At 49.4% G+C, this 21,378-nt stretch overlaps 1 protein-coding gene across 1 annotated transcript; it reads right to left on the bottom strand.

The window, feature by feature from the left end:
• Window positions 1-3,693: 3,693 nt before the first annotated feature.
• Window positions 3,694-21,366, bottom strand: LOC135545592 (centromere protein F-like). The gene is made up of 6 exons (XM_064973313.1): window positions 21,313-21,366; window positions 20,864-21,137; window positions 14,373-14,572; window positions 14,113-14,238; window positions 4,167-4,310; window positions 3,694-3,799 (listed from the first exon to the last, which is right to left on the bottom strand). Exons 2-5 carry the CDS (start codon window positions 21,093-21,095, stop codon window positions 4,275-4,277), a joined length of 594 nt encoding a protein of 197 aa, XP_064829385.1. The 5' UTR covers window positions 21,096-21,137; window positions 21,313-21,366; the 3' UTR covers window positions 3,694-3,799; window positions 4,167-4,274.
• Between the last annotated feature and the right edge of the window lie 12 nt (window positions 21,367-21,378).

The raw sequence follows: 21,378 nt of genomic DNA, 5'->3' as shown, positions 1-21,378 counted from the left end.
TGTGTCCAGAGCTGAGGGGAGCAGTGTTGTGTCCAGGGCTGAAGGGATGCAGGGCTGAGGGTCGCAGCGATGGGTCCTCTGGGTCCAGACAGGGGTCTGGCTCTGTCAGCCTCCACACTGCCAGCTCCTCAGCCCATCTCTGGTTCTCCACCTCAGAGAGAGACTGCAGTTCAGCCTGCAGCGCCACCACCTGGACAGGAGGAGAGAGAGCGAGAGAGACAAAATAACATTCAGGATTTATTCAAAATACATTTATTCAAAATAGCTAGCTCCAATAAAGCCTTTTGTAGTAGGGTTTTTGAACAACCAAATGCTTAAGATATGGGGGAAATTGTTCTGTATTTATGGTAACTTTGATAACTACGTTCACAGTAAGATTTAGAGTATAGAAACCTACCTGCTTCTTTAGGCAGGTGATCTGCAGTGGAGCCAGTGGAGTAGTGTCAATAGAGTCTCATATCCAGCTCCTCTCTCCCTCTTCTACTCCCCCGTTCCATCACCCCTAGCTCCTCTCACCCTCTCCTTCCCCTCTCCTCTCATTCCTAGCTCCTCTCTCCCCCGATCTCCTTCCCCTCTCCCCTCATCCCTAGCTCCTCCTCTTTCCTTCAGACTCTTTCCCCTCTCTCCTCGTCTTTGGGTTTCCCTCCATCCTGCAGTGTGGCCTCCAGTCCTGAGGTGATGATGTCACTGATTTGCTTTAGCTCCCAGAGGTGGAGATAACTTCCTTTCCTCCCTCTGGGTCTTTCTTTTCCTCCTCTTTCCTTTTCTTTCAGCCTGGTCTTCACAGGTGGCTGGTAGTGTTGTGTTACTGACAAAACTAATTTCTCTGTCTGTGGTTGCAACATCTTGAAGTTTGAGTTCCAGTTGTTTGTTTTTCTGTTTTAGAGACCGCAGCTTTTCAGCCAGACTCTCTTCTCGACCCTGTCCACTGGTGTACTGTTGTTTGTTGGTCCCGGAAGCTTTCTCCAGCTCTACAGTAAGATGTGTGTTCTCAGTCCTGGTTAGACTCAGGTCTCTCTGGGATAGCTGGAACTCTTCAGTAGCTCTCCTGAAGGCAGGGCTGTACATGGTGTGTCCTTCACTACGGACGTGTTGCTGTTGGAGCCCAGAAACCTCAGGATGTTCCAGCTGCTCCTCAGAACGTGTGACAGTTAAAGGGTCCGATTTGAATTTCTCTGTGTTTTCAACTCTCCCTTCACTCCTGCTTGGCTGAGCAGAAGCCTTAGAATCCACCATCTTCGCGGCCTCATTTTCAACAGGATGGTTGCTCAGAGTGGTAGTGCTGTCGATTAAATAATATAATTATGTGACACAATTTTTCTGTGGAGTGGGCAGCTGACTTCCCTCATCACAAAGTGCAGAGGAAGCCTGGGTAGTGTTCAGTGGTTTTATTGTTATGTCTGTACTCTCTTCTATCCCAGAGGCAGACTCATTCTGAGTGTTATGGGGGATCTGATGTACATCTGTGTAATGGTCAACCTGCTGAGGGGTTATTGTGACCCTACTTTCCTTGAGCTCCTCCTTCTGTCTCTCTTTCTCCAGTCTCTCCTTCTCCACTCTGAGCATGGCCAGTTCATCTCTACAGTGCTGCAGTTCCTGTCCCTGCCTGACGCCGCTGCCCTCCTTCTCCTGCAGCTCTGCCAGCAGCTCCTGGATGTGTCTGCTCTGGTGGTCGAAGGCCAGGGTCAGCTGCTGGGTCTGCCTGGTTACCTGGCTCTGTCGAACCACCAGCTCGCCCAGCCTCCTCTCCCCACCCAGATGCTCCACCTTCTGGGCTAACTCTGAGGCAGAGAGGCCTCTACTCTGGAGCTCCATGGTGGTTTCAGCCTGGTCTGAGGGAGACACACCCCTCTGGGCCTCCACAATGGTCTCTCCCTCAATAATAGGTCTGGAGAGATCTGGAGCTTTGGTCAGAGTTCCATATTCCTGGATCAGATCAGCTGTTGTTGCTGTTGCCTGGGAGACAACAGTGTTCTGTGGGTTGGGATTCTCACACAGGAGATGGTGCTGGTCTGGAGATGGTAGTAGCTTGTAGTCAGGGACAACGGTGTTGTTGTTGGAATTAGAGGTGATGTCATGGTGCAGGGTGAGATATGTCAAAGAGGTGTATTTATCTACCATGTTCTTCACTTCAAGACGTCCACGGTTCTTCAGTTCCTTCAACTCTGCCTGGAGCTCTTCCAGCTTCACAGTAAGTTCAATCGTTCCTTCGATCCCTTTGTTTTTCAATCCCTTCCTCTCCTCCTCCTTTTCACTTTCTCTCTCCTCCCGTTCTATCAAGAGCTTTGTCTTCAACTCAGCCAGCTGCTTTTTTAGCGGAGGTTCAGCAGCTCCCTGCTTTCAGACTCCCTGTCCTCTCTCTCCCTCTCTTCCTTTCCTCCTTCTCTCCTCCCCTCCTGTCTCCCTGTCCTCTCTCCCCTCCCTGTCCTCTCCCCCTCTCCCTGTCCTCTCCCCCTCTCCCTGTCTCCCTGTCCTCTCTCTCCCTGTCCTCTCCCCCTCTCCCTGTCCTCTCCCCCTCTCCCTGTCCTCTCCCCATCTCCCTGTCTTCCTGTCCTCTCTCTCCCTGTCCTCTCCCCTCTCCCTGTCCTCTCCCCCATCTCCCTGTCCTCTCTCTCCCTGTCCTCTCCCCCTCTCCCCTCTCCCTGTCCTCTCCCTGTCCTCTCCCCCTCTCCCTGTCTCCCTGTCCTCTCTCTCCCTGTCCTCTCCCCTCTCCCTGTCCTCTCCCCCTCTCCCTGTCCTCTCCCCCTCTCCCTGTCCTCTCTCTCCCTCTCTTTCCTTTCCTCCTTCTCCCTCTCCCCTCTCCCTGTCCTCTCTCTCTCCCCCCTCTCCCTGTCCTCTCCCCCTCTCCCTGTCCTCTCTCCCCTCTCCCTGTCCTCTCCCCCTCTCCCTGTCCTCTCCCCCTCTCCCTGTCCTCTCCCCTCTCCCTGTCCTCTCTCTCTCTCCCTCTCTTTCCTTTCCTCCTTCTCTCTCTCCCCTCTCCCTGTACTCTCCATCTCTCCTGACCTTTATCTCAAGTTCAGCCAGTGCCTCCTTCAACCTCCCCGTCTCTGCTCTCTCCTCTAACTCCCCCTCCTCTCCTTCTCTCTGGAGGTCTCAGCCTGGGAGGCGTGTTTGCGGCTGAGCTGCTTGAGCCTGGTCCTGGCCTCGGCCTCCGCTCTGCGCTGGGTCTCCAGATCCTCCAGTCTCCTTTGTAACTCATCCTTAACATCCTGCAGCTCTGACCGCATCTCTCTGTTCTCCCTCTGTAGGTCTCCCTCAGCCCCGGTGGTCTGGGCTCGGGGTTTGGAGTGGCTGGACAGGGTCTCGCTCTCGTAGCCTGTATCGGAGCCAGCGGAGCTGGTGAGGTGGGGACTGTGGTCTGTGTCAGAAAGAGAGCTCTGTGTGCTGAGTGAGTTTTTGTCCTTGGTGGAAGCATCCTTTCCAGGGATGCAGCCATCTACTACCGACTCTACCTCATCTTGTCTCTCATTCTCTCGTTTCCTCTCCTCCCCTTTCCCCCTTTCTCCTGCCCTCTTTGTTTTGTCAGAGTCTGTGGATCCAAACAGAGTGATGTGCTCTGAGTCAATGCCCTCGCCAGGCTCTCGCTCTGTGGGGTACTTTGCTCTCTGTCCCTCGTTCCCTCTCTCCTCTCGCTCCTCCTCGCTTGTTCCCCTCGAGCAGGTCTGTTGGTCTGAGCCAAGAGGTGTGCGTGGGATGGTGTGGCCATGTCGTGGTTGTGAGACCGGGGCAAAGCTCTATCCGGCAGGGCTAAACGGGACTGGAGTCATTGGAGCAGCAGTGGGTTGGACCGTCTTCTGGTCTGGAAAGAGGAATAGGTAAACAAACAAGAGAAAGAAGAAATGATCAACAAAATGACTTATTATCATTCAAACTGTCATGTTAATTCAACAAAATGTTAATCATTTGGATAATCAACCAAATAGCCGGGTGTAATACCGCTGAAAGTCAACAGGTGGCAGCAGTAACAAAAATAACAGCTTGTGCAGCTCAAAGGAAATGAGTGACAACAGTTTGGTGTAGGAATGATGTCACTCTTTTGTTAAGTCAAACACGTCCTGTTCAAATTTCCTAACATTGAACAGACAACAGCACTGTCTATCGTCTCTAGTCATAAAGGATAAACAACCCATTATCAACAACAGTCCTCTTTCCTCCCGCCTCCTCACCTTCTAGTTCTTTGATGCATCTGAGGGCCTCTGCCAGCTCCTCAGCCAGCTTCTTCACCTCCTCCTCCAGTCCTGTCTCTCTCCTCCTGCTCTGCTCCAGTGTTACATTCAGCCCCTCCCTCTCACACAGTGACTCGGGGAGGACTATGAGAAGATCACATATAAAAGGAAGTTGAAAAATGGACTCTTGAGAAAAGGGAAGGGTGGGAGGGAGTAGACACGGAAAGCAACAAGCAGGGTCTCTATCTCCCTCTCTATCTAAAGGACAGGTCCTGTCGTAAACATCTGTCTGATGCATCAGCCACGCCACATGCAGTTACCTACACAGCAGAGACAGAAGGGGAAACTATCAAACCCATCAGATACATATTAAACATGATCAAATCTTTTTTGCTTACATGAGGTAACACATTCAAACATTTGGATACACTTCCATGCCATGAATAAAAACAACAGATGAAATCCCTACAAATTGATCAACCAATTTGAGGTTAATCAATTTGTGCAATGTCATTGTTTTCGCATGCACTGGTCTTAAAGCAACTATTGCCTGTTAATCTCCATGCTGTGAACACAAAGCCCTGAAGTCACAGACCTTCCAGCTTGGTACGTTTAACTCTCAAAGTGGCCACTTTAAAAGCAACGTGAAAGCATATTAAAAAGCTTATCAGCAATTAAACATGATGTCAATCTGATTTGAGGCAGCTAGCGAAACCATATGTACTGTAGCTCTATTGTGTCTATTGGAGAGAAAGGAAGAGAATGGACGCTTCCCAAATGGCATCCTATTCCCCATCTATGGGTCCTGGTCAAAAATAGTGCACTATAAGGGGAATAGGGTGCCATTTGGGATGAAACCAATGAATGCCTTATCAGATTGAACTAGATTAGATACAGTGCATTTACAGCCTTATTCTAAAATGGATTATATATATTTTTCCCATCATCAATCTACACACAATACCAAAGATGACACCTTAAAAAAGAAAAGAAAAAGAAAAAGTTATTACATTGGAGCAAATTCATTAATGAGAAAAAAATGAAATATCACATTTACATAAGCATTCAGACCCTTCACTCAGTACTTTGTTGAAGCACCTTTGGCTGCTTCGAGTCTTGTTGGGTATGACACAACATGTTTGGCACACCTGTATTTGGAGAGTTTCTCCCATTCTTCTATGCAGATCCTCTCAAGCTCTGTCAGGTTGGTTGGGGAGCGTCGCTGCACAGCTATTTTCAGGTCTCTCCAGAGATGGTCATTCAGAGACTTGTCCCGAAGCCACTCCTGCATTGTCTTGGCTGTGTGCTTAGGGTCGTTGTCCTGTTGGAAGGTGAACCTTTGCCCCAGCAGGTTTTCATCAAGGATCTCTCTATACTTTGCTCCGTTCATCTTTCCCTCGATCCTAACTAGTCTCCCAGTCCCTGCTGCTGAAAAACATGCCCACAGCATAATGCTGCCACCACTATGCTTCAGTGTAGGGATGGTGTCAGTTTTCCTCCAGACATGACACTTGGCATTCATGCCAAATGGTTGAATCTTGGTTTCATCAGACCAGAGAATCTTGTTTCTCATGGTCTGAAGGTCTTTAGATGCCTTTTGGCTGTCATGTATCTTTTACTGAGGAGTGGCTTCTGTCTGGCCACTCTACCATAAAGGCCTGATTGGTGGAGCGCTGCAGAGATGGTTGTCCTTCTGGAAGGTTCTTCCATCTCCACAGAGGAACTCTGGAGCTCTGTCAGAGTGACCACGGGTTCTTGGTCACCTCCCTGTCCAAAGCCCTTCTCTCCTGATTGCTCAGTTTGGCTGGGCGGCCAGCTCTAGGAAGAGTCTTGGTGGTTCCAAACTTCTTCCATTTAAGAATGATGGAGGACACTGTGTTCTTGGGGACCTTCAATGTTTTGGTACCCTTCCCCAGATCTGTGCCTCGTCACAACCCTGTCTCGGAGCTCTATAGACAATTCCTTTGCCCTCATGGCTTGGTTTTGCTCTGACATGCACTGTCAACTGTGGGACCTTACATAGACATTTGTGTGCAGGTGTGTGCCTTTCCAAATCATGTCCAATCAATTTAATTTACTACAGGTGGAATCCAATCAAGTTGTAGAAACATCTCAAGGATGATCAATGAAAATAGGATGTACCTGAGCTCAATTTCAAGTCTCATAGCAAAGGGTCTGAATACTTAAGTATTTCTGTTTTTTATTGTTAATACATTTGCTAAACTGTCTAAAAACCTGTTTTTGCTTTGTCATTATGGGGTATTGTGGGTAGATTGATGAGGGAAAACATTTAGAATAAGGCTGTAACTTTAAAAATGTGGGAAAGGGGAATGGGTCCGAATACTTTGAATGCACTGCCTTTATTGAAAATATCTGTCTTACTTTTTAAACTCTGCATTGTTGGGAACAGTGCGCATGTAAACAATTTTTTAATTTGACTTGATTTTACACTAGACTTTTTACAGATCACTTTACACACCATCACACCTGGGTGTGTAGCTACATGGGGATATGAGACACCGCACCCCCCCCTCCCCCCACACACCCTTTGGTTGTCCTTCTCCAGATCATCTAACGCACAGTGGAGGGGTGCATGCAACCCTCAGACACCCCCCCCACCCCACACCCTTTGGTTGTCCTTCTCCAGATCATCTAACGCACAGTGGAGGGGTGCATGCAACCCTCAGACACCCCCCCCCACACCCTTTGGTTGTCCTTCTCCAGATCATCTAACGCACAGTGGAGGGGTGCATGCAACCCTCAGACACACACCCCCCCCCCCCGCCCTTTGGTTGTCCTTCTCCAGATCATCTAACGCACACTGGAGGGGTGCATGCAACCCTCAGACACCCCGCCACCCCCACCCCACACCCTTTGGTTGTCCTTCTCCAGATCATCTAACGCACAGTGGAGGGGTGCATGCAACCCTCAGACACACATCCCCCCCCCACACCCTTTGGTTGTCCTTCTCCAGATCATCTAACGCACAGTGGAGGGGTGCATGCAACCCTCAGACACACATCCCCCCCCCACACCCTTTGGTTGTCCTTCTCCAGATCATCTAACGCACAGTGGAGGGGTGCATGCAACCCTCAGACACCCCCCCCCCACCCCCCCACACCCCACACCCTTTGGTTGTCCTTCTCCAGATCATCTAACGCACAGTGGAGGGGTGCATGCAACCCTCAGACACCCCCCCACCCCACACCCCACACCCTTTGGTTGTCCTTCTCCAGATCATCTAACGCACAGTGGTGGGGTGCATGCAACCCTCAGACACCCAACCCCACACCCTTTGGTTGTCCTTCTCCAGATCATCTAACGCACAGTGGAGGGGTGCATGCAACCCTCAGACACCCCCCCCCCCCCACCCCACACCCTTTGGTTGTCCTTCTCCAGTGTCAGGATTTGGCCAGGGTTGTTCCGGGTTTTGGTCAGTAGATGCCCCCATTGTGCTTTTTGTCCCTATGTTTTTCCCTTGATCCCCATTATTATTTGCACCTGTGTCTCGTTTCCCCTGATTGTATTTAAACCCTTTGTTTCCCTCAGTTCTGTGCTCTGTGTTTGTATGTTAGCACCCTGCCCTAGTGTTCTGTGTGCTCTTGTCGATTCCGGGGTGACGTTCTTGTGGTATTCTGTTTTTTGTTTTTGTTTATTTTTGGTGAGTTTCTTTTGAGGTCTTTTTGTGTTTTTCCTACCACCTTTTGGATTTGCCATTTTTTGTATTTTAGGATTTTTTCTTTATTAAATACACCGTCTTAAGTACTGCTGTGTCTGCCTCATCTTCTGGGTTCTGCTGTCTATTCGTGGCTCAGTTGGTTAAGTGACCGTTTCTCACTCCGGAGACCCAGGTTCGAAAACGGGTCCTGACAGAAACACAGAGCCAAAAATGAACCCAGAGGCAGCCAGTTCCCAGGACCTTTTTGCCACGCTGTCCCACCACCAGGAGACTGTCCAACGCCACGAAGCCGCCCTGGTTCAGCAAGAGGCCTTAATGGCTAGACATTCTCATCTTCTGTCGGAGATGCTGACTTCCATTAAGCAAATATCTGATCGACTTACCCCGGCAACAGTTCCCGTCCCAGTACCTCAGGTTCACGTACCCATGGCAGTTAACCCCCTGGCTGAACCTCGTCTTCCACCTCCCCAACGGTTCTCAGGTGATCCAAGTGCTTGTAAAGGCTTTCTCACTCAATGTTCTCTCTCCTTTGAGCTGCAACCCTCGTCGTTTCCCACCGACCGGTCTAAGATCGCATATATCATCACCCTGCTGTCAGAAAAAGCCCTGGCCTGGGCTACTGCTGTGTGGGATGCCCATAGTTCCTGCTGTGCCAGCTACTCTGCCTTTGCTGAGGAATTCAAACGAGTGTTTCAAGTCCCAAGCAGTGGTTCTGACTCAGCCAAACAGCTCCTGACTCTCCATCAAGGTTGGCGCAGCGTGACGGACTATGCCATCCAGTTCCGCACGGTGGCAGCAGCGAGTGGCTGGAACAACGAGGCGCTCACGGTGTGCTTTCTGAAAGGCCTTTCCGACACTATCCAAGATGAACTGGCCACTCGGGAAACACCGGACAATCTCGAGTCCCTGATCAAGTTGGCCTCACGCATTGACCAGCGTCTGAGAGAGAGAGAACTCAACCGTAGACCTCTAGCCCCTATCAGTCCCAGCTCCGAGTCCCCACCTTTATCATCGCTGGCTCCACCGGAACCCATGCAGATTGGACGCATCTCCCAGGCTGAGAGAGACCGCCGGATGAGGGAGCGACGCTGTCTATATTGCGGCAAACCGGGCCATTTCCGTTCCACGTGTCCCGGGCTCCAGGGAAACGCTCTGTCCCGTACAGACCGGGGGAACTGTAACGGGAAACATAACCTCCTCCCATCCGTCCAACTCCCGTCTGCTCATTCCAGTCACCCTCTCCTGGGACAACCACAAGCTTCACCTTCAAGCCTTGGTAGACTCTGGAGCCGCAGGTAACTTCATGGATGGTGTCTGGGCGAAGGAGAATGGCGTTCCCTCTGAACCTCTAAGTGACCCCATGAGGGTTACTACATTGGATGGAAGCCCTTTGGGATCTGGACTTGTCACTCATGTCACTACCTCCTTGAGACTTTCAGTTTCACAACACCAGGAATTGATGAACTTTCATTTGATCTCCTGTTCCGAGTTCCCTCTCGTCCTTGGATACCCCTGGCTTCACAGCCATAACCCTCACATCGACTGGTCTGTGGGCACTATCAAGCAGTGGGGTCCTACGTGCCAAGCTACTTGTATTTTCCAGAATTCCCCGAGTTCTACTCCCGAGTCTTTAGAATCCATCGACCTGACCCGAGTTCCCGAGTGTTACCATGACCTCAAACTGGTGTTTAGCAAAGAGAGGGCCAACATGCTACCACCCCATAGACCTTACGATTGCCCCATCGACCTGTTTCCGGGCACTTGCCCCCCCAGGGGTCGGATCTTTTCCCTATCTCCACACGTACGAGCTGCTATGGATACCTACATCAAGGACGCTCTGGAAGCAGGCCTCATGCGTCCATCCACCTCCCCGGCGGGAGCAGGGTTTTTCTTTGTGGCCAAGAAAGACGGTGGATTACGTCCTTGCATCGACTACCGGGGACTCAATGACATAACCGTCCGTAACCGTTACCCGCTACCCCTTATGGCCACAGCCTTCGAGCTGCTCCAGGAAGCAGTTGTTTTCACTAAGCTTGACCTGCGGAACGCATACCATCTTGTGCGGATCAGACCTGGTGACGAGTGGAAGACCGCTTTCAACACGCCTACTGGTCACTATGAATACTTGGTGATGCCCTTCGGCCTGACCAACGCCCCCAGCGGTGTTCCAAGCGCTCATAAACGATGTGCTTAGGGATATGCTTAACATATTTGTGTTCGTTTACTTGGATGACATCCTCATCTTTTCGAGCTCCCTTCAAGAACACACTAAGCATGTCAGACAAGTACTCAAACGCCTCCTGGACAGCCATCTGTACGTTAAGCCGGAAAATGTGAATTCCATTCATCCCGAGTACAATTCCTGGGATTTGTAGTGGAACCCGGTCGAGTCCAAATGGACCCTAGGAAGGTAGGGGCGGTAGCGGATTGGCCCACCCCAAATCCGTTAAGGATGTTCAGCGTTTCCTGGGCTTCACAAACTTTTACCGCAAGTTCATCAAGAACTTCAGTTTGGTGGCAGCTCCTCTCTCAGCTTTAACCAAAGGTGGCAATGCAAGGTTTTTGTGGGGAAGAGAAGCTGAGACGGCCTTCCAAGGACTCAAGCAGCGCGTCCTCTCTGCTCCCATCCTGATACTACCGACTACGGATGAACCATTTGTGGTGGAGGTAGACGCATCAGAGGTTGGTGTTGGAGCTGTCCTGTCTCAGAGGGGTGAAGACAAGAAGCTTCATCCGTGCGCTTTCTTCTCACACCGGCTTACCCCGACTGAGAGGAACTACGATGTGGGGGATCGTGAACTCCTAGCGGTTAAGATGGCATTGAAGGAATGGAGACACTGGCTCGAGGGGGCTTCTCACCCGTTTCAAGTGCTTACGGACCACAAAAATCTGGAGTATATCCAGCAGGCGAAGCGATTGAACTCTAGACAAGCTAGATGGTCTCTTTTCTTCAATCGATTCCAGTTTATCCTCACCTATCGGCCCGGGTCGAAGAATCTCAAACCGGATGCCCTGTCCCGAGTCTACGCTCCTGCCATTCGAGATGACACAGACATGCCTGTCCTTCCTGCTGCTAAGATTGTGGCTCCGATCTCGTGGCAAGTTGAGGATACCGTGAGACGTGCTCAAGCTAGCGAACCGGACCCTAAAGGAGGCCCTGCCAATCGGTTGTTTGTCCCCAAGGCAGTGAGGACTCAGGTCCTTCTGTGGGGGCACTCCTCTCGCCTCACCTGTCATCCGGGCGTAGGTCGCACCTTGGAGTTCATCCAGCGTAAGTTCTGGTGGCCTACCATAAGAGAAGACGTTGCCACTTTCGTCAATGCCTGCCCCGTGTGCTGCCAGGGCAAATCTTCTCACCTCCGCCCTCAAGGACTCCTTCACCCTTTACCTGTTCCCCACAGACCCTGGTCCCATATCTCATTGGACTTTATTACTGGACTTCCTCCATCCCATGGCAATACTACTATCCTAGTCATAATCGACAGGTTTTCAAAGGCGGCCAGGTTCGTCCCTCTGACTAAGTTACCTTCTGCCAAGGAAACGGCTGAGTTGATAATTAATCATGTGTTCCGAGTCTTCGGCATTCCTCAAGATGTGGTTTCTGACAGAGGTCCCCAGTTCGCCTCAAGGTTTTGGAAGGCCTTCTGCCAACTCATGGGGGCTTCTGCCAGTCTATCTTCAGGGTACCATCCGGAGTCCAACGGCCAAACAGAGAGGATGAATCAAGAGCTGGAAACCACCCTCCGATGTATGACTCGTGACAACCCGTCCACATGGTCATCCTTTATTGTTTGGGCCGAATACACGCACAACACCTTGCGCTCCTCCTCCACTGGTATGTCCCCGCACGAGTGTCAGTTTGGCTATGCTCCTCCATTGTTCCCGGACCAGGAGGCAGAAGTCAGAGTGCCTTCAGCCTTGAGGTTCGTCAGACGCTGTCGGCTTATGTGGAGGAAGACCCGTCTTAATCTGATGCGTTCCTCACAGAGGTATCAACAACAAGCCAACAGACGTCGCCGTCCCGGGCCTACCCTGCGCCCCGGCCAGAGAGTCTGGCTTTCCACAAGAGACTTACCTCTACGGGTGGAGTCTCGCAAGCTGTCCCAAAAATACATCGGTCCCTTCAAGGTTGCCAGGAGAGTTAACCCAGTTTCTTATCGCCTACACTTACCCAGATCCCTTAAGATTAATCCCACATTTCATGTGTCATTGTTAAAACCTGTTGTTTTTTCTCCCCTTGTCCCGGCAGACAGACCTCCCCCTCCGCCTCGTGTCATTGGAGGCCAGCCGGCTTATACCGTCCACCGGATACTGGATTCCCGCCGGGTGCAGCGGTCCTGGCAGTATCTGGTGGACTGGGAAGGCTACGGTCCTGAGGAGCGCTCCTGGGTTCCTGCCAAAGACATCCTGGACCCTGACCTCATTCGTCAGTTCAGGGTCCTCCACCCTGAGAGAGCTGGTAGGAACGTCAGGAGCCGTTCCTAGGGGGGATTCTGTCAGGATTTGGCCAGGGTTGTTCCGGGTTTTGGTCAGTAGATGCCCCCATTGTGCTTTTTGTCCCTATGTTTTTCCCTTGATCCCCATTATTATTTGCACCTGTGTCTCGTTTCCCCTGATTGTATTTAAACCCTTTGTTTCCCTCAGTTCTGTGCTCTGTGTTTGTATGTTAGCACCCTGCCCTAGTGTTCTGTGTGCTCTTGTCGATTCCGGGTGACGTTCTTGTGGTATTCTGTTTTTTGTTTTTGTTTATTTTTGGTGAGTTTCTTTTGAGGTCTTTTTGTGTTTTTCCTACCACCTTTTGGATTTGCCATTTTTTGTATTTTAGGATTTTTTCTTTATTAAATACACCGTCTTAAGTACTGCTGTGTCTGCCTCATCTTCTGGGTTCTGCTGTCTATTCGTGGCTCAGTTGGTTAAGTGACTGTTTCTCACTCCGGAGACCCAGGTTCGAAAACGGGTCCTGACATCCAGATCATCTAACGCACAGTGGAGGGGTGCATGCAACCCTCAGACACCACCCCACACCCCACACCCTTTGGTTGTCCTTCTCCAGATCATCTAACGCACAGTGGAGGGGTGCATGCAACCCTCAGACACCCCCCCACCCCACACCCTTTGGTTGTCCTTCTCCAGATCATCTAACGCACAGTGGAGGGGTGCATGCAACCCTCAGACACCCCCCCCCCACCCCACACCCTTTGGTTGTCCTTCTCCAGATCATCTAACGCACAGTGGTGGGGTGAATGCAACCCTCAGACACACCCCCACCCCACACCCTTTGGTTGTCCTTCTCCAGATCATCTAACGCACAGTGGAGGGGTGCATGCAACCCTCAGACACACATCCCCCCACACCCTTTGGTTGTCCTTCTCCAGATCATCTAACGCACAGTGGAGGGGTGCATGCAACCCTCAGACACCCCCCACCCCACACCCTTTGGTTGTCCTTCTCCAGATCATCTAATGCACAGTGGAGGGGTGCATGCAACCCTCAGACACCCCCCCACCCCACACCCTTTGGTTGTCCTTCTCCAGATCATCTAACGCACAGTGGTGGGGTGCATGCAACCCTCAGACACACCCCCACCCCACACCCTTTGGTTGTCCTTCTCCAGATCATCTAACGCACAGTGGAGGGGTGCATGCAACCCTCAGACACACATCCCCCCCCACACCCTTTGGTTGTCCTTCTCCAGATCATCTATGCACAGTGGAGGGGTGCATGCAACCCTCAGACACCCCCCCCCCACCCCACACCCCACACCCTTTGGTTGTCCTTCTCCAGATCATCTAACGCACAGTGGAGGGGTGCATGCAACCCTCAGACACACCCCCCCCCCCACCCCACACCCTTTGGTTGTCCTTCTCCAGATCATCTAACGCACAGTGGAGGGGTGCATGCAACCCTCAGACACACCCCCCCACCCCACACCCCACACCCTTTGGTTGTCCTTCTCCAGATCATCTAACGCACAGTGGAGGGGTGCATGCAACCCTCAGACACACCCCCCCCCCACACCCTTTGGTTGTCCTTCTCCAGATCATCTAACGCACAGTGGAGGGGTGCATGCAACCCTCAGACACCCCCCCACCCCACACCCTTTGGTTGTCCTTCTCCAGATCATCTAACGCACAGTGGAGGGGTGCATGCAACCCTCAGACACACCCCCCACCCCCACCCCACACCCTTTGGTTGTCCTTCTCCAGATCATCTAACGCACAGTGGAGGGGTGCATGCAACCCTCAGACACACCCCCCCCCTCCTCACCCTCTGGTGTTGCTTGTCCAGGTCTCTGGTGCGTTGGTGGTGCTGCAGGCGGCTGCTCTCAGTGTTCTGTCTCTGACACTTCAGTTCCTCCTGCAGCTGCTTCACACGCTGCTCCAACGACTGGGCCTGGAGAGGAGACACACAGTATAACTGAATGTGTGATAGATGTGACTGTGTCCCTCTGCCTTGCCGTCACACTCGTGTCTGTGTTTGGCAGTCACTCCCGCTGTGTGTTTCACACAGTGTGTGTGCATCCATACCCGATCGCTCCCCTGTGAGATGCGCATGTGAGCGAGGCTCAGTTCGTCCTTGGCCCTCTGTAGACTCTGTTCTCTGGTGGTCAGGTCTCTCCTGGCGTTGGCTAGAGCATCCTGGGACTGTCTGAACCGCTCACACTCAGCCTCCAGCTCCCCTTGTAGGCCACGCATACGCCCCTGCAGCTCGGCTACACACCCGGACACTGGGAGAGATGGGGAGAGAGAGAGATATACATGTTTAATATCATATTGAGAAAGGGGAGGAGGGATAGGAAGAACATGTTCCCTGTTTGCTTTGGTAAGTTCTTTCTAAAAGGGTCTTGAATTTAATGCCATGTATTTGAGCGAGAGTGTTAGTGATTCGTGGTAGATACGTTGTGGATGTTGTTATGTTGAGAATGTAAACAGGGAAGTGACTGATTTATCAGATAGCTTTCAGATTGATTGTCAGAACGATTAACACATTGATTAGCACTGTAGCTGTCTGGTCTATCCAAAATCACAACCAACTGATTACAGCATTACCGCAAAAATGGAGGAGGCAAGTGGAAGAAGATAAAGAACTTGTTTGTCTGCCCTTTATTAAACACCAACATTGTCAACAAAAAACATTAATCTCAATAAAAAAAATATATCAGTTTTACTTGAGGGCCAAAATGTTGACCAAAATAGTTGGGAAGAGATTTGAGATGTGCCGATTCCGTGGCACATGGTTTATGAAATGATACGCAAAACAACGCTTGAATCAAAACCTTTTTTCAATTTAAACTGGGGGCTCCAGTTCGAATCCAGGCTGCAACACATCTGGTCCTGATTGGGAGACCCATAGGGTGGCGCACAATTGGCCCAGCGTCGTCTGGGTTTGGCCTCCATTGTAAATAAGAATTTGTTCTTAACTGACTTGCCTAGTTAAATAAATAAAAAACTATTGTACACAAATTCTTGCCACAAACATAATGTTATGTATATGGGGCATATTCAGTACCTTGCAAAAATATTCAAATATTCAAACCCCTTGGCGTTTTTCCTATTTTGTTGAATTACAACCTGTAATTTAAATGGATTTTTATTTGGATTTCATGTAATGGATATACATAAAATAGTCCAAATTGGTCAAGTGAAATGGAAAAATGTATTTGTTTTAAAAAATTCTAAAAAATCAAAAAACAGAAAAGTGGTGCGGGCATATGTATTCACCCTCTTTACTATGAAGCCCCTAAATAAGATCTGGTGCAACCAATTACCTTCAGCAGTCACATAATTAGTTAAATAAAGTCCACCTGTGTGGAATCTAAGTGTCACATGATGTCAGTAAATATACACCTGTTCTGAAAGGCCCCAGAGTCTGCAACACCACTAATCAAGGGGCACCACCAAGAAAGCGGCACTATGAAGACCAAGGAGCTCTCCAACAGATCAGGGTTGGGTTATAAAACAATAAGAAACTTTGAACATCCGACAGAGTACCATTAAATCCATTATTTAAAAAAATGGAAAGAATATGGCACCACAACAAACCTGCCAAGAGAGAGCCGCACACCAAAATTAATGGACCAGTGTCGTGGCATTTTTCTGCTTTACCAAATGAGGAGAGTTACAAACTACACACCAGTCAGAGTTACACTTAAACTACATATTTTTGAAATAAGAGCTTTGCAATAGCCTTTTTGACTTTCAATGATGTGTCATCTCTAATGAACCATTGAAAAGTACCAACAGAAAAGTATAAAGATCTTGAATAGCCAAGATACACCCCTCTCAACTTACACTGATGAACCACAGATCTTAGGAACAGCTCACAAAGGTTAAGATTTGTATGAAAGATATCTATAAAACACAGTAGGCAGTTACTGCTGTGTCAACAGCTCTCATTGTAAAGACCAGTATCTGGCCCCCTCACTCCAAAAGGGGACCGTCTCTCCCTGGTACGGCATAGAACAGAACCATTAGCTCATTTTATCTGGAATGCTCTTTAGGCTTTATTACCCAAAGACATCGTAAATCTCCTCTGTCAGTGCTATCTCATAGAGGCCCATGCTCAGTGGAACACGCACACATAATACTCTATTCTGTCGAATGTAACAACTATTATAATGTAATACAAGCATTAAACATAATCTTGCAATTTTCCACGACACCAGGCAAGGAGGGCATTAATCAGAAAGACAACAAAGAGACCAAAGATATAATACTGAAGGAGCTGCAAGGCTTCAGAGGGGAGATTGGAGTATCTGTCCATAGGACCACCTTAAGCCGTATACTCCACAGAGCTGGGCTTTACGGAAGAGTGGCCAGAAAAAATTAAGCAAACATGTTTGGTGTTCGCCAAAAGGCATGTGGGAGACTCCCCAAACATATGGAAGAAGGTACTCTGGTCAGATGAGACTAAAATTGAGCTTTTTGCCCATCAAGGAAAACCCTGTCTGGTGCAAACCCAACACCTCTCATCATCCCGAGAACATCATCCCACAGTGAACACAGTGAAGCATGGAGGTGGCAGCATCATACTGTGGGGATGTTTTTCAACGGCAGGGACTGGGAAACTGGTCAGAATTGAAGGAATGATGGATGGCGCTAAATACAGGGAAATTCTTGAGGGAAACCTGTTTCAGTCTTCAAGAGATTTGAGACTGGGACGAAGGTCCACCTTCCAGCACGACAATGACCCTAAGCATACTGCTAAAGCAACACTCGAATGGTTTAAGGGGAAACATTTAAATGTATTGGAATGTCCTAGTCAAAGCCCAGACCTCAATCCAGTTGAGAATCTGTGGTTTGATTTACAGATTGCTGTACACCAGCGGAACCCATCCTACTTGAAGGAGCTGGAGAAGTTTAGCCTTGAAGAATGGGCAAACATCCCAGTGGCTAGATGTGCCAAGCTTATAGAGACATACCCCAAGAAACTTGCAGCTGTAATTGCTGCAGAAGGTGGCTCTACAAAGTATTGACTTTGGGGGGGGGGGGGTGAATAGTTATGATGCTCAAGTTAGTTTTTTTGTCTTATTTCTTGTTTGTTTCACAATCCAAAATATTTTCCATCTTCAAAGTGGTAGGCATGTTGTGTAAATCAAATGATACAAACCCCCCAAAAATCCATTTGAATTCCAGGTTGTAAGGCAACAAAATAGGAAAAATGTCAAAAGGGGTGAATACTTTCACCATCCACTGTAGCTATCTCAGCTCTGCAGATGTTCTACCATAGAGACAGCATCAATAGATTACTTATTCTGGTATTGCCCCATGTAGCTTGTTTCTGGTCACAGCTTCAAGAAAATCAACAAACAAAAAAAACATTTATTTAAAATGAACCCTACAAATAGCAATAGTCAATTGATCAACAATATAATAATACTATTAGTAAAAATATTTATCTTTGTAGATACTATGCGATTAAATGGGTTCAGAATTTATGTGAAACAGCACAGTTGGAAAAAAATATGTCCCACGGAAATCAGAAGAGGGCAGGTTTACGGAGATGTAATTACACAGCTCTCTGGTCTTGGCCATGGTGGAGAGGTTGGAGTCTGTTTGATTGAGTGTGTGGACAGGTGTCTTTTATACAGGTAACGAGTTCAAACAGGTGCAGTTAATACAGGTAATGAGTGGAGAACAGGAGGGCTTCTGTCCATCTGCGTGATACTGCGGCTGCTGGGGAAGCCAGGGGTTGACGAAGAGCAGGTGTGACTGTGGCTACTGGGGAAGCCAATGGTTGACAAAGAGGAGGTGTGACTGCGGTTGTTTGGGAAGCCAATGGTTGACGAAGAGGAGGTGTGACTGCGGTTGTTTGGGAAGCCAATGGTTGACGAAGAGCAGGCATGACTACGGCTGCTGGGGAAGCCAGGGGTTGACGAAGAGCAGGCGTGACTACGGCTGCTGGGGAAGCCAGGGGTTGACGAAGAGCCGGCGTGACTGCGGCTGCTGGGGAAGCCAGGGGTTGACGAAGAGCAGGCGTGACTGCGGCTGCTGGGGAAGCCAGGGGTTGACGAAGAGCAGGCGTGACTGGTGGGATGGACAGAGTAGCTGAGGGGTGGGTTTATGGAGATAGGTGGGATGGACAGAGTAGCTGAGGGGTGGGTTTATGGAGATAGGTGGGATGGACAGAGTAGCTGAGGGGTGGGTTATGGAGATAGGTGGGATGGACAGAGTAGCTGAGGGGTGGGTTTACGGAGATAGGTGGGATGGACAGAGTAGCTGAGGGGTGGGTTTATGGAGATAGGTGGGATGGACAGAGTAGCTGAGGGGTGGGTTTACGGAGATAGGTGGGCTGGACAGAGTAGCTGAGGGGTGGGTTATGGAGATAGGTGGGATGGACAGAGTAGCTGAGGGGAGGGTTATGGAGATAGGTGGGATGGACAGAGTAGCTGAGGGGTGGGTTATGGAGATAGGTGGGATGGACAGAGTAGCTGAGGGGTGGGTTATGGAGATAGGTGGGATGGACAGAGTAGCTGAGGGGGTGGGTTATGGAGATAGGGAGGGATGGACAGTAGCTGAGGGGGTGGGTTAGTAGCTGAGGGGGGTGGGTTATGGAGATAGGTGGGATGGACAGAGTAGCTGAGGGGAGGGTTATGGAGATAGGTGGGATGGGATGGACAGAGAGTAGCTGAGGGTGGGTTATGGAGATAAGTGGGATGGACAGAGTAGCTGAGGGGTGTGGGTTATGGAGATAGGTGGGATGGACAGAGTAGCTGAGGGGGACAGAGTAGCTGAGGGGTGGGTTATGGAGAGGGTTATGGAGATAGGGGTGGGATGGACAGATGGACAGTAGCTGAGGGGAGGGTTATGGAGATAGGTGGGAGAGGGGTTATGGAGATAGGTGGGATGGACAGAGAGTAGCTATGGATGGAGATAAGTGGGATGGACTGAGAGTAGCTGAGGGGTGGGTTATGGAGATAGGTGGGATGGACAGAGTAGCTGAGGGGTGGGTTATGGAGATAGGTGGGATGGACAGAGTAGCTGAGGGGGTGGGTTATGGAGATAGGTGGGATGGACAGAGTAGCTGAGGGGTGGGTTATGGAGATAGGTGGGATGGACAGAGTAGCTGAGGGGAGGGTTATGGAGATAGGTGGGATGGACAGAGTAGCTGAGGGGAGGGTTATGGAGATAGGTGGAGATGGACAGAGTAGCTGAGGGGAGGGTTATGGAGATAGGTGGGATGGACAGAGTAGCTGAGGGGAGGGTTATGGAGATAGGTGGGATGGACAGAGTAGCTGAGGGGATGCTTTAAAAGCTCATGTTCTACAATAGTTATGACTGAAAACATAATGTATATCAAAATGTCAAATTGCTTTATTCTTGCTATGTAACTACTGAAACACTACCGTACATAAAATGTGTGTATGAATGAGTGATGGTACATGTAACAACAAAAGAATAAGCTGTAAAAACAATGTTTATTTTGTCCTCTGAACAGTGGTGGTGGATGGGCCAAAAACAACAACACCACTGTAGCAACTGTTGGTGATTGTGAAAGTAAGACAATCCATACAGATGTCCTAAGGGGAGTCAGTCAACTGTCAATGCACTATCAGCTCTGTTTCTCAAATAATTACTTTGGGGTTTCACAATTCCAATGGATTCCAAGTCATGTGAAATCAATTTTGAGCTAATTTCACAGTACATTTGAGCAGTCTTGTCTCCTCTGTTGAGGAACGCAGTGTCTGTACTGAAAGGCCAGTAATTCAATGTGTCTGGAGCCATACAGGATGACACAAAGCCCATCACTGCAGCCAGCTGTCAGCCGACCAGCAGCGAAGACAATGGGGGGTATTCAGGCTAAACACACTCTCTATGACTCACACCTAGAGCAAACATTGGACTGTGTCTCCCTCTGCCCTCCTGCTGTCAAAAGGAAGCTAGCTGTCTTTACTGGTTGAACTTTAACTGCATCCTTCCTGACCAGCACTCAAAAAACAAATACAACCCATGTACCCTCAAAAAACAAATACAATTTATTATTGCCCATGTATTATTGCCCTACTAAGGGAAACAAATAACGACCCATTTTTATTATTGCCCTACAAATAAACCCATGGCCCTACTAAGGGAAACAAATACAACCCATGTATTATTGCCCTACTAAGGGAAACAAATACAACCCATATATTATTGCCCTACTAAGGGAAACAAATACAACCCATATATTATTGCCCTACTAAGGGAAACAAATACATCCCATGTTATTGCCCCACTTATGGAAACAAATCCTCATTTATTATTGATCATTGGAAATACAACCCATATATTATTGACTAAGAAACAAATACAACCCATGAGCCCTACTTTCCCATGAACTTATGCAAATCCTCAGATCATTGGAAATACTAGAGAGAGATTTGAAGCCAGACATCAGAATGTATCAAATATATGATGTTGGGACATACAGCATATGATAAACCAAGGTGCTTGGAGTGGAGTCTGACATCAGAACACATGAACTGCGTTGCCACTGAACTGGCAATAAGTGATAACAAAGGTGACAAACTGACACGTACTGTCTGTCTCTCTCCCGAGGTCCTCCACCATCCCACCACCCCCAGCATCCTGTCCTCGTCTGATGACATTGCTGGAGGGGAGAGGGGGAGATGGAGGAGGAGCGAGTCGTCCCCTGGTGGAAGGCTTTTGGTCGTCCCGTTCCCACGGAAACACACCCGAGGGAGTAGAGGAGTCTGATTGGTGGGACGGACACCGGTGGGGCGTGCCCTTGGCTTGTTGTTGTGGGAACATGGGCGCGGGCAAGACGCCAGGGTCTGAGAACTTGAGCTGTTGCTGAAGGTGGAATGAAAAAGATGGGATGAGAAAAGAGGAATGAAAACAAGTGCAGCTACAACACTGGGTTATAGAACTGGGAACACATATGGTAGGATGACAGAGAATACAGTGTGGTCAGAACATGTGTGGCTGGTTGTACTGAGAAGGCCTCAGTTTTAGGTATTGAACTCACTCTGACGTGTAGTGCTTTATTGTCCCCCTCGCCTCTGTATCCCTGCCTCCCACCTACAGTTATTCT

Source organism: Oncorhynchus masou, chromosome 9 (assembly GCF_036934945.1).
Source record: "Oncorhynchus masou masou isolate Uvic2021 chromosome 9, UVic_Omas_1.1, whole genome shotgun sequence".
Lineage (NCBI taxonomy): Eukaryota > Metazoa > Chordata > Actinopteri > Salmoniformes > Salmonidae > Oncorhynchus > Oncorhynchus masou.
Note: the sequence above shows the minus strand (reverse complement) of the source record. Positions and strands in the feature narration are given on the sequence as shown.

Excerpts from the sequence above, each read along its gene's own strand:
- LOC135545592 (XM_064973313.1), bottom strand. The coding sequence starts at position 21,095 with ATGTTCCCACAACAACAAGCCAAGGGCACGCCCCACCGGTGTCCGTCC. Across the intron at positions 14,573-20,863 it reads CCTCGGGAGAGAGACAGACA|TGTCCGGGTGTGTAGCCGAG; the intron begins GTACGTGTCAGT and ends CATCTCTCCCAG. Across the intron at positions 4,311-14,112 it reads TGGACAAGCAACACCAGAGG|TCCTCCCCGAGTCACTGTGT; the intron begins GTGAGGAGGGGG and ends ATCTTCTCATAG.